Genomic DNA, 12,981 nt, shown 5'->3' on the forward strand with positions numbered 1-12,981 from the left:
ACAGACAGAAAGTCACAAAGAATGATAGTGAAAGCTAGTGACTGACTCCTCAGAGCCTGACCCAGCTGGCTGGGATTGGTCATTAAGTAAAAACAATTCACATGGAACCAATCAAACATGCACCTGTTGGATAAACAATCTCCAGACCACATTCCAAAGCAGGAAAACAGGGAGAAGCAATCAGATAATTATTGTTTTCATTCTTCTCTGAGGCTTCTCAGCTTCTCAGGAGAAGAAATCCTGGTGAAGGGATTCTTATAATAAAATAATTAATTAGCCTTCTGATAAGATGGAGTCCCCTGTCAGAACCCAGGAAATTCCCCTGACTGCCCTGGAGGACTTGAGACCATGACAGGGGGCTCAGAGACCTTGGCACAGAGCCCAAGAGCCCTGTGCCTTTGATCTCGACCCATGGAAAAACAATTACCAACCTTTAAATGAAGAATTACAAGTCAAAGAGTCAAAAGAGTTTGAGTAGAATGATAGTGAATTTGTCACAGGGTGAAAAATAGATTTTTGGGGTTTTTAGAATGGGGTTCAGGGGGTAAAATGGGGAATCTGGGTGTGTCCAGTCTTTTCCCTTCTTCTGCTTGGCCTCTATCTTGACCCAGGGAAAAACAATTACCAACCTTTATATGAAGAATCACAAGTCAAAGAGTCAAAAGAGTTTAAGTAGAATGACAGTGAATTTATTGCAGGGTGAAAAATAGATTTTTGAAGTTTTTAGAATGGGGGTTCATGAGGCAAGATGGGGAATCTGGATGTGTCCAGTCTTTTCCCTTCTCCTTGGCCTTCACCTTCTGCTGTGATGCTGGCACTTTCGGATTGGTTTAAGGCAGAAGCTCACTGTCTAACATAGGTGATAGGTATTGGGAAGTTATGGTAAATAGTGTACACGTAGTTTTTAGTATAAAAAGACAACACAGCCTCTGAGGTGGTCAGTGTGCCTCAACCCAACCTGCCAGACAGATCTCAGCAGGCCAGAGAATGAACATTATAGATAAGAAACAATAAACAACCTTGAGAACAAGAACAGAAAAATCCTGACCCCTTCAACGGCCGGGCTGGGAGAAAGAGGCTTGTACGTATCTCAGAGTCACTGTGAGCAGCAGAGATTCTGAGAGTCCCCCTCATCATTTCTCCCAGATGTTGGGCAAAGCCATCACTGCTAAGATAACTGCTGGAAACCCCCAGAATGGCAAGAAGAGGAGCAGCTTTACCGTCGGACAGGGTGCGCACCACGACGTCGTGGGTGGAGACGCCGGGGCCGTGCTTGTTGTAGGCGACCACGCGGAAGCTGTACTCGGTGAACTTCTTCAGCCCCTGCACCGTGTGGGACAGCCCTGCCACGTCCACGTCCTGTCCCCAACAACACCCCCAGGCAAGCTCAGGTCAGTCTGCTCACGCCTCAGGTTTTGGGTTTGATATTTTTCAGGTTCTGTGCTGCTTTAGTGGGTGGGTCTGGGCTTTGTGTTAGGGGATGGTGAGCTCTCTGCACAGAGCAGGGAGACACAACAATTCCTGCTCCAGCTGGGCACCAAGGACAAAGGATCCAGATCTCAGCCCCAAGAGCACAAACAACAAGGACCAAAGAGAGAAAACAAGGATGGGACTGCATGGGCTGGAGCTGGAATTGGACAATTAACTCCAATATGCAAATGGCCCAAAACTTATAAAAGTGACAGACCCTGTGAGCAGCTGTCCATTTTTCTATGGCCATTTTGGGTTGTGCTGCCCAAGATGGATCTATTGAGGCCTCTTAATAAATCCCTACTTTATTCTTAAGCTCCATCTAATCTCTGTTTTGGGTCAGCCTTCACAACGCATCATAAAGTTCCTGCACAACCCACGGCAGGAGCGACACCTCTGTGTCACCTTCAGGCACAGCCAGGACTTGGGAGGATGCCAGCTCTGGGTTTCCAGGAGAAAATTCTCCCTGTCCTACTTAAATCCTAACATGGACACTGGTCCTGGACATGAAAAGGGACCTGGAAATGCTCAAAACCATCATAATATATATCACTATAACAGTGATCTATCTATCTATATATATATATAGTGATATATCTATATATAGAGAGAGATATAGATATATATAATAGATATAGGGGGATGCAGACTTACAGAGAGCAGCAGCCCTCTTTAAAAACTGATGTAAAAAATATTTAAAAGCTAAGAAAAATATTCTTCCCTTTGCTTTTTAAAGCTGGAAGGATACTGATATGCAATCAGGTGGGAAAGTGGCTGGGATTAATCCTCATTATTCTCAGGTGGCAGCCCATTCTTCTACAGAACACACCAAATGCTGCAGTGGAATACTAAGAAAATTAAATTAATTGGATGTTCTGCAATATCAAAATATCAATCACTGGGTGCAAGAATTCAAGAAAGTTTGGATTAGGGATCATGCCAAAATCAGTATTTAGCCTGAACTGCTAAAACCCAGCCCATAACTCTGTGCAAACATCTCTGATATCATCTGCACCAGAACAGCTCAGTGATGACATGGCTGGTCTCTGCCCTCTCCTCTCGTGATATGATGGAATTCCCAAAAGCTACTTGATGGTAACAACTCAGAACAGGACATCACCAATAAAATGGGTTTCATTCCCAGCCCAGACACACATTTCATCTTGCAATTCTGATTTGAAGTATTCCCACATCTGAGGCTAAAGCATTCAGAAAGGCAGACCCTCCGCAAGGCGCGTGCAGCCCTTCAGGGCAGTTTGAGGGGTGCAGCAGGCCCTGTACCTGCTCTGTGTGCTGTCCCTTCTCCATGTAGTAGAGTTTGTAGTTCTGGATGTCCCCGTTGCCCGAGAGTGGCGTCTCCCAGGTGACAGTGACGCTGGTGGGGGAGCCGGAGAAGGCGCGGATGTTGGGAGCGGGGCCGGGCAGCTGGACTGCAACACAAGGGGGACTCTGTTAGTCCTGAGCCTGGGGTGCTCAGGAAAAGGGGGGATTTTTCCCATTGTGACATTCCACGTGGATCCACTGCAAGGTGGAAAGTGGGACCAAATCTCCAAATGTCCCATCAGCTCTTAATGCTGACAATAAATCCCACAATCCCCTCAACATGGAAAATCTTTGGAAACTGCGATCTGCAAGTACAACTTTTAAAAAGCATCAGATTCTGGGAAAGGTTGTGAATGGAAAGAATAAAAAATCAAATCAGTATCAATGCCAAGTGAGGAAAGCTCCAGGAACATCCTGGCTCACCCTCGGGCTGCGTTGCCACCTTGAGCGGTGCCGAGCTCTCGCCGGGGCCGTGCCGGTTCTGGGCCACAACCCGGAACACATAAACTGTCTCTGGCATCAGGCTCTGGATCATCACCTGCGTCTCTCCAGGACGACTCGTGTTTTCCACACGTTCCCTTTGGGAAACAAAAGGGTTGGGCACAGACACCAGCACTGATTAGTAAGTGAGGAATAGCTGCTCCTGTGGCATGTCCCATCTGAACGTAGCCGGTGTGAAAATGGCGTGGGATTTACACTGTGCTCCCTGCACAGCACCACCAGCGTGTGCCACGAGTGCTGCTGACAAACTGCTCCCAATTCTGCAACTTCCCTTTGCACAAAGCCGAATGCACTGAAGGAACAGAATAAATTACACTTGACACCCACAAACTCGGAGTGCTTTCTTTGTTATTCCCGTGACAGCAAGTGATAATTCACAGTGACAGTTTATCCTACAGCTCGGGAGCCAGCACAGAAACTATTTTAGCAGCAGGCACAGTCTGGCAAGATTTAGGGCATTCCTGTTAATATTGTGGGGCTGCTTTTAGGGGATTTTTCAAAGGAGCTGTTTTAACATGTTCTTCTGCCTCCAGCCTTGCCTCGGCTCCTTGCTGATGTTTGGATTTGCTCAGAACACCCAGGGCACGGCCATGGCACTGACACTGCTTCCACACAGAGTGGAGGTGAAGTGAAAATTCTGACCTCCAGCAACTCCTGGAGGCAGCCCCAGGGTGGCAGACCCCACAGAAGGAACACTCCTGGCATGGGAGGGGGTATCTCTGCCAGGCCAGCATGGTGTGAGCTGGAAGCCCTGACACAGCTGGCAGCACACAGGGCATGTGTGGGGCACCTGGAAGGGGCACTGCTGCTGCTCAGTGACCTCCAGCCAACCCTGGCACCAGAACCCCCTGGGGAACGAGGCCTCGGCCAAACACCATCCAGGAAACTCCAGCTGCTCTTATCAGGGACTGAGGGCAAGATTAGGAGATCAATCATTAAACCAAGGGCAGCCTTTATTCCAAGGCACTGCCCTGCAGCTGAGCTGCTCGGGGCTGTGTCTGGGTAACGCCGTCTGTCCATCCTTGCCCAGGAAGGAGCTCCCTGGGAATGCCAAGAACTCCAAAAGGAGCAAGCAGGAACTTCCCCCTGAGCAAATGCAGGGCTCTGTGCCTGCTCTGAGCACCATGCAGCCCCTCTGGGCTGCCAGGCTTCCAGGGACAGGGATGGGCAGGGACAGGCCAGCCTCAGCCCCAGTGACACTTGTTAAAGCATTTCTGACACAGCAACTCCAGCAGAACCATCCCAGGCTCCTCTTCCTCCTTTCCAGCCACTCTGCTTCAGTTCTTATCAGGGAAACAGGATCACAAATCCCCCATTTTTAATTTTTTTTTTTTCCATCCACTGGTGTGGTTGATTTAGCAGAACCTGGCTGAAAACATTCTGAAATCCCTGTTGGTTTCTGCACTATTAAACTGTATCTATAGAGGGGAACAATGCACTCTCTGTAACTAAATACCTATTTACATCCATTTTCTAGAATGTTCCCCTTCATGAGCTCAGCTAAAATGGCACTGCATAAACAGCTTCATTTATTGCAGCTTTTTATTAATTTTCATTGCTAATTTTTCCAGTTTGAGCACAACATTTTCTTGCAAACAGGTTTCCAAGTGGAGCTTCCTTCAGACGTGCTGTAGCTACAAGGATGGGATCTGAGAGCCCAGCCTAAGTGCCAATGGATTCACAGCTGTGAGGTAACATCCAGCTCCCATTAACATGCAAAATGTAGCATTTTCTGTCTCAAGTGCCAGTGCACTCCCTGATTTGATCTAAGAAAAAATGGTAATCAGCAAACCAAGGTTAATATTTAAAATTAGAAAAAAAAAATTACTGGAAAGACAGCATCTACCAGCAATAAACAGGCATGTCACAGTATTGCAAATTTTCAGTAACAATCAGGGATGTGGCTTCACAACAGCTTGGCAAAACTAGGGAGAGATTAATTTAATTAAGTGCTGAGTGAATCTTTCCTTCATGGCTGCTCCTGGGGAGCCTGGAGCACCTTTTCCAACGTGCTCAGGTTGGGATAACAGGCACCAAGCAGATGGGCCCAGAAATAACTGCAGTAGCCTGCAGATCCTTCCACCTGCTCCATGGCTCCACTGTAACCCCCAGCTCAGGAGCTTTGGGAGCTCCAGGGTCACAGGAAGAGCCTTCAGTGCAACCCCAGGAGTTTGGCTGGAGGTTAAAGCTGCACTTGGATCTAAAAAAGCATCTTTGGGGAGCTGTTAGGGAGTGGGTATTGTGTGTGCCAGCTGTGGGGCCTGGCAGGGAGCTCCAGAGGCATTCTGAGTGTGATTACACACAATTAAGCTCCATTTGCTGTGTCTGGAGCACACCACAGTTAACTGTGAATTCAGCAGTGTTTCAACATCCCACATGTGGAATTTACTACCTCAGACCAGCAATGTGCCGTTTTTATTCTTTTAATGTGCCATTATTTCTTTTTTTTTTGGTCCAAATCTTGAAGTCTGGGGTTCTTCTGCCTGAGTGCTTGTCTAGAGCTGCCCAGAATTAAAGCTCCCTGCAGCACTTGGGAATTCTCACTCCCTTTCCAGGGGAGCTGCCTTGAGTGTGGAGTAAACAAATACCTGAGGGTGAAACAACCCTGCAGCTGTGTGAGACAGGAACTTCCCTCTGATCAGATTCCCCCAGGTCCCCAGGGGGTGTGACAGGGGCCACCCCCTCACTCTCAGCTCACAGCCTCCAGGGGAGCCTCATGATGTCACCAGGCCAGGGTGGGACAAGTCACAGCTGGTGACCCTGGGCAGCCCCTGAAGCAGAAATGTCCCCTCCATTGCTGCCTCCTGCCTTTGCAATGCTCCTCTTGGAATCACAGAACAGCTTGGGTTGGAACAGAATTGAAAAGTGATCCAGAGCCACCCCCTGCCATGGCAGGGACACCTTCCACTGTCCCAGGCTGCTCCAAGCCCATCCAGCCTGGCCTTGGACACTGCCAGGGATCCAGGGGCAACCACAGCTGCCAGGGCCTGCCCACCCTCATAGGGAACAATTCCTTCTTCAATATCCCATCCATCCCTGCCCTCTGGCAGTGGGAGCCATTCCCTGTGTCCTGTCCCTCCATCCCTTGTCCCCAGTCCCTCTCCAGCTCTCCTGGAGCCCCTTCAGGCCCTGGCAGGGGCTCTGAGGTTTCCCTGGAGCCTTCTCCTGTCCAGGTGAGCAGCCCCAGCTCTGCCAGCCTGGCTCCAGAGCAGAGGGGCTCCACCCTCAGAGCATCTCCGTGGCCTCCTCTGGGCTCTCTCCAGCAGCTCCACATCCTCCCTGTGCTGGGACCCCAGGGCTGAGGCAGCTCTGCAGGTGGGGTCTCACCTGAGAGAGGGGGCAGAGGGGCAGAATCCCCCCCAAGTCCAAGGGGCAGAGGTGAGGGGGCACTGCCATGATCCTGGGTCTCCCCTCCCTGAACACTGAAGGAACCTGAGCCAGCAGAGGCCAAGGCAGCTGGAACTTTGGACCCTCAGAGGATTTGGGTGTTCCTGAACACTTCCCACTGTCCCAGGGTGCTCCAAGCCACATCCAGCCTGGAGCACCTTGGATATCACCAGATTGAGGGAGTAACAGAAAAACAACATTTGTGAGGCAAATGAAATGTTACAAATTGCCTCAGTTAATTGCCATGAGCCTGGACAAGATGTCTATCCACAGGATTGAGGAAGAGCAGGAATTCCCCTCTGGAGTGTTTTCTGTTTCAAATGACTTTGTGTCTCGCACTCTCATCAATAAAGTCAACAGATAATTTTCCCTTGAGTAATAAATCTGATAAGCTAATCTGCAATTAATTAAGCATTGCTCCAAATGAATGTTCACGTCAGCTTCCTCAAACTTATCACAATTTGAAAGTGTAATTCTGAGCAGTAGATCCCATCAGGAAGGAGAAGGGGTAGATTGATATCATCCACTGGGATAATCCATCACAAGTGGTGATTGTGAGGCTTTCCCCAGATTTGTGTTCACAGCAGTTCTGAGGAGGGAACAGGCACTTAGCACTGACCACGGGGTTTAACCAACACCCAGCACAGCTGGCCCTGAGTCAGGGGGGATTCACAAGGCTGATGTGCCTCTTGCTCTCAGCATGGCCTCCAGGGGATGTTCCTGTGCTCCCTGAGGAGCTGGGACACTCCTGCTGCTCTGTCCCCAACAGGCTGCTGAAGGCAGGTGGCAGCTCTTGGAAGGTTTGCAGCCAATCCAACCATGCTCAAGCACTGCCTGTGCAACCCCTCCAGGGGTGTGCAACTCCTCCAGGGGTGTGCAACTCCTGCACTGCCTGCGCAATTCCTCCAAGAGTGTGAAAACTCCTCCAGGGGTGTGCAACCCCTCCAGGGGTGTGCAACCCCTCCAGGGGTGTGCAACTCCTCCACTGCCTGCGCAATTCCTCCAGGAGTGTGAAAACTCCTCCAGGGGTGTGCAACCCCTCCAGGGGTGTGCAACTCCTGCACTGCCTGTGCAACTCCTCCAGGGGTGTGAAAACTCCTGCACTGCCTGTGCAAATCCTCCACTGCCTGTGCAGCTCCTCCAGGAGTGTGCAGCTCCTCCAGGGGTGTGCAGCTCCTCCAGAGGTGTGCAGCTCCTCCAGGAGTGTGCAGCTCCTCCAGGAGTGTGCAGCTCCTGCACTGCCTGTGCAGCTCCTCCAGGGGTGTGCAGCTCCTCCAGGAGTGTGCAGCTCCTCCAGGAGTGTGCAGCTCCTCCACTGCCTGTGCAGCTCCTCCAGGGGTGTGCAGCTCCTCCAGGAGTGTGCAGCTCCTCCAGGAGCGTGCAGCTCCTCCAGGAGTGTGCAGCTCCTCCAGGGGTGTGCAGCTCCTCCAGGGGTGTGCAGCTCCTCCAGGAGTGTGCAGCTCCTGCACTGCCTGTGCATCTCCTCCCTCCAGCAGAGTCAGGAGGGAGGCAGAGGAACACAAGCCCTCCACCCGAGGCTGTGCCAGCAAAGCCCAGGAGAGCCCTCCCCAGGTACTGACCTGCTGATGCCCTCCTTGGTGTAGAAGATTGAGTAGGTGAGGTTGTCTCCGTGCGGGTCCGAGGCCGGCGGGCGCCAGGTGAGGCGGATGAAGCGGGTGGACACCAGGGTGGCCACGACGTCCCGCGGGGCCGAGGGCAGGGGTCCCGCTGGGGCTGCTGCTAGATGGTCATTAGTGGCACTGGTCAGTGAAGTGGGAGGTAATGTTGGGATGGCAACATCTTGGCATGTGCAAACATTGGGGAATATGAAGGGCAAACATCACCACGGTTTAAAAAAAAAAAAAAAAAAAGAGAACAGAAGAAAAAAAAAACGTAAAAGAAATAAACAAAACCACGATGGGAAACAGAAGAAAATGAACACACAAAAAAGGCCATTAAACTGAAGGCTGACATGCAGGCAGAGGTAACTACTGACCACTAATGGGGAGTACAGGACACGGCACTGTCAGGCAAGCAGACCAAATCTCCACTGTAATGGAAGTGGCAGGGGAGGGAAGGGTGGAACTGGGGCGTACAACAGACCTCAGGAGAGGATACCAGCAGCAAACCACAGTGTCATTGCTTTGGGAGCACATGTGTGACAGCAAACCCCAACCTCTGGTAATTACTCAAATGCACACCCAGACCCCACTTCCTACTGTAGCTCATTCACATGCACAACTCATTTAAATGATTCTCAATCATAACAAAATGACAGATGAAAACACAGAATTCCTTTCAGTGCAAACTCATCCAGCCAAACCCTGCAGTCCTGACGTGGTTGGGTTCTGCTACTGCCTGTGGCACTGGAATTGCAGCCCTTTTCCCACTGTTTTTCTGCCATCTTCCTCTGCCCCACAACCCCCATTTCATCATTTTACAGTGACTCTAACAAGCATCAACAACTGTTGCTCTGGATTATATCCACACTCTCCAAACTTTCAGCCTCAGCCATGTCTTCCTATGTTGCTACTCCAAGGCAGGATAAACCCAGGGATTATTGCATTAAAAGGTTGGTGATTTAACAGCACAAGCTGAACCATAGGAAGAGCCACTCTCACTCCAAATCCTATTAAAGCAATCCAGCCAGTAAATGGAACAGTGAGATTCGGAGCAGCTGGACCCCAATTACCACTGAGGATTCCAAGCAGCACAATTAGTAACAAACCCCCAAAGCTCAGCATACATGGAATTTTTCTGCATTCTGAACTATTTACCAAGCTTAAGCCACCTGATGACATTTTCCACATGCGAATCCATGCTGCCAAATACATTTATTTTTTCATTAATTATGGAAACTAACTAAAATTGCTCTGCTTTTCCCCAGAAAGAAATTCAGGACTAGAAGAGCTTGCTGAGCTGCAGCATCTCCAAAGAACGTGTGGATTTGTGTTCTGCTGCACAATGAGAAAACCTCCCAAAAAACCTGACTAAAGGAGAAAATGTTGTCTGAATGACCAAACCTTCAGGGATAAACACTGGGGAGTCTTCCATCAGCAACCACCTGATTTTAAATTGTCAAAGCCCCTTGCCTATCCAAGCTTGGGAGGTCCTCAGCTGGCAGAACTCTGATTTTGTCCTGGTCTGTTTCCTGACACAGACCTAAGAAGCAGCCATGGGTTTTATCAGGTTTGTACAATGTGACACCAGCCCGTGGGCAGAACTGGAGACAGCTCCCAGAGCCAGGACCATTTTGGTATTCCAAATACACATCCCACAGACACATACTCCAGGGTACCTCCTTAATTATCCCTTCCACACTCTAATAGCTAAAGATCCCAATTAAGTGCTCTCCAGCAGCCCCTCCTGATCAATACACGACACCATTAATTTCACATTCATTGCAAAATCTATTTCTATCTAACCCCCCTTTTTTGTGTCCCATCATTGGATTTCTTGCAGGAATGCACCACTGTCAGCTCCTCTGGCCTCAGCCAGGCCCCAGGGATCCCTTGCTGCTGCAGATCACTCAGAGAGCCCTGGATGGGGCCAGGGGATCTTCCCAAAGCATCTCCCTGCTCCTGAATGACAGTCCAGGGCTGATCCAGTATCACACCAGGCTTTCCCTGTGTTTAAATCCCAGCTCTTGCCATCAGCTCCCTTGGACTGGAGACCTCCTCACTGCACCTTCTTCAGTGCTCCCACTGAGGAACAAGGGATGGAACTGCCTGGTACCCGTGGCTTTCAGCACTTTTTCCACTGGCCTGACTGATTTCAAATTCCAAACACTCCTACATGGGCTTCTCTTACCTGTCAGGTGATCTGCTTCAAATTACATGGCTTTGATGTAAACTCCACCCCTTACCTACCATTAAAATTCCTTCAGTTGAGTTGAAATTGAATCTTTTTTAAATTCATCTGCTCCATCTAAACCCCATCCCCACACATTTTTGTGTTTTTCTTCCCATACCATGAAATGGATCCATCTTTTGTGCAGTGATGTGCACACAGAGCTGAGGGGTCTGGGAGAGCTGCCAGGATTTCCCAGAGAACAGACACCCAGTTCCAGCCCTGTGCAAGGCTCAGAGCAGGAATGTTCCTCCCACAGCATGACAGGAGAGCACTCACAGACAACAAAACCCTGAAAAATCAGCTGAGACCCAGAGAGAGCAGCAAGGACCTGAAAGCCTCCAGGTGAGGGGAGCAGGGCCAGGCCCAGAGCTCCCCAAACACTGCACTTCAACACTCCTGGGGCTGCCAGGACCTGGGGGAGGCACCCCAAAGACGAAGGGATTTCCTTCCTTTTCCCCTGTGTTTCTACAAATGCCTCAAGGGCTGTTACAGAGGCTTCATCCCCAGCTGGGTGAGCAGAGCTGAGCACTCAGAGCTGTCTTAATGAGCAATTACACCCCAATTAGCTCCAACACCAATCAGGAAATGGCTCTGTCCCTTCCAGCTTTCAGCACTATGGAAGAAGCAACTCAAGTCTCTTCTTTCCAACATCTCCATCACTTCTTAAACAGTAACTCCAGCTCTGGGCTGGTCTCTGCAGTTATTCCTACACAGTTTTCATGGATCTCATTTTTTAAAAGCACATTCAGCAAGTGACTTGTGCTTTGCACCACAATTTATCTCCTGCTGTGGAGGAACTGGAACCAGGGGAATGCTGGAGCTCCTACACACCTCCAGCAGCAGAGTTCCACCCCTGCATCCTGGCCACTGCAGCAATTCCCAGCCACATCAGAAGCAGAATTTTTTAAGTTTATCCTAGACATTATTTCCCTGTGGAAATGGTTTTCCCCCACCCTGCAGCATTCCAAGGCACAGGAATCTGTTTGTGCTGCTCAGGTGACACCGACAGAGCCAGCCAAGGCAGCCCCAGAGGAATCCCAGGGATGCAGGGCTAAAGGACATTCCAGCTGCTGACCCTCAAACCCTTCTATCAAGCTGCCCTTCCCAGACATCAAACTCTACAACTGTTTTACCAAAATATTTTGCAGGGTGTGCAAACAGCCCCAAGGATTTGGACTGGAATCAATCAGTAACAAGGTCTGAACTGCCCCAGCACTGGGCTGTGACAGGCAAGAGGTGAAGGTGTCCATGGGGTGGGTGTGACCACACCTCTTCATCCTGCAGGAAAACCATGGGTATCAAAGAGAGGCAGCATGCCCAGAGAGCTGCTCCAGGGCCACCACCCAGCAGATCTTTGCTAAACAACTCAGCCACACCTGAAAACCACTCACTGCACCCTCTGGCTGTTATGAAATCACTGGAAATACTTTCCATGCTGTGTTCACATTTCCCTTTTCCTGCCTTCCCCCTACTGGCATATCCAGGCTTCCTCCTGTCTGGCAATAACATTCCAGTGATCCCATCAGCTCAGCACAAGGGGGGACAGGAATGTCATCTGCTCCAGCCTCATCTGAACCACTGGGGACACTCCAATCCCCTGGGTGTCCACCTGGCAGTGCCACCACCTGTGTTACCATGATATTTTCTGAAAATTCCAAATCTTTGCCCAGGATTTTTCTCCTGAGAAGCTGAGAAGCCTCAGAAAAGAATGAAAACAATAATTATCTGATTGATTTGGAATGTGGTCTGGAGGCTGTTGATCCAACAGGTGCATCTTTGATTGGTTCCATGTGAATTGTGTTGATTTCATGACAATCACAGCCAGCTGTGTCAGACTCTGAGTCTGTCACAAGTTTTTATTACCATTCTTTTCTTGCCTTCTGATGCATCCTTTTCTCTATTTCATTAGCATAGCATTTTTAATTGAATATAAGATCATAAAATAATAAATCAGCCTTCTGAGAACTTGGAGTCAGATTCCTCATCCTGGGGAACCTCCAAACTCCACACACCTGCCTCTAAGGCTGTGGAAATGCAGGGATTCACAGCCACAAACACCTGCAGAGCTGGTTAAGGGTCATGTTTAGGCTGTTCTGGCCATCTCCAAGTGTCTGCAAGTCCTCCTTGCAGCACCTGCCTGAGGGCAATGCTGGGATTCCAGAAGCAGGAGAGGCACCAGGGGGTGATCCAGGTGTTCCTGGAGCCCAGTGGAGCTCTGGAGCAGCTCTCACCCTAAACACCCACCAGGGAGCCAAGAGCAGCCCCCAGCCCAGGGCCAGCCCAGGCACATGGAGATCCAGGAGTCCCTGAGGGCAGTCAGGGGTGAGGAGCAGGAATGGGCTGGGAAGGTGAAGGAACCAATGAACCCTCCAAGGGAGGGATGGATCCAGCACAAAAAGGACCTTCCCAATGGAATCATTCATGGGGACAACAAGGAACAGGGGCACC

General features: G+C 50.0%; 1 protein-coding gene across 4 annotated transcripts in view; it reads right to left on the reverse strand.

Annotated features, from left to right (window-relative positions):
* Positions 1 to 12,981, reverse strand: part of NEO1 (neogenin 1) — a 175,127-nt gene that overhangs the window by 39,176 nt on the left and 122,970 nt on the right. For 2 of the 4 annotated variants that reach the window (XM_059857978.1, XM_059857977.1), the window contains exons 8-11: positions 8,262 to 8,481; positions 3,217 to 3,371; positions 2,752 to 2,900; positions 1,221 to 1,359 (exon numbers count right to left, since the gene is read on the reverse strand). In XM_059857978.1, the coding sequence (XP_059713961.1) occupies positions 1,221 to 1,359; positions 2,752 to 2,900; positions 3,217 to 3,371; positions 8,262 to 8,481 (663 nt within the window). The remainder of the gene's footprint in view (positions 1 to 1,220; positions 1,360 to 2,751; positions 2,901 to 3,216; positions 3,372 to 8,261; positions 8,482 to 12,981) is intronic. The other 2 variants (XM_059857980.1, XM_059857979.1) reach the window with 2 other exon arrangements.

The sequence above is a fragment of the Haemorhous mexicanus genome, chromosome 13 (genome assembly GCF_027477595.1).
Source record: "Haemorhous mexicanus isolate bHaeMex1 chromosome 13, bHaeMex1.pri, whole genome shotgun sequence".
NCBI lineage: Eukaryota > Metazoa > Chordata > Aves > Passeriformes > Fringillidae > Haemorhous > Haemorhous mexicanus.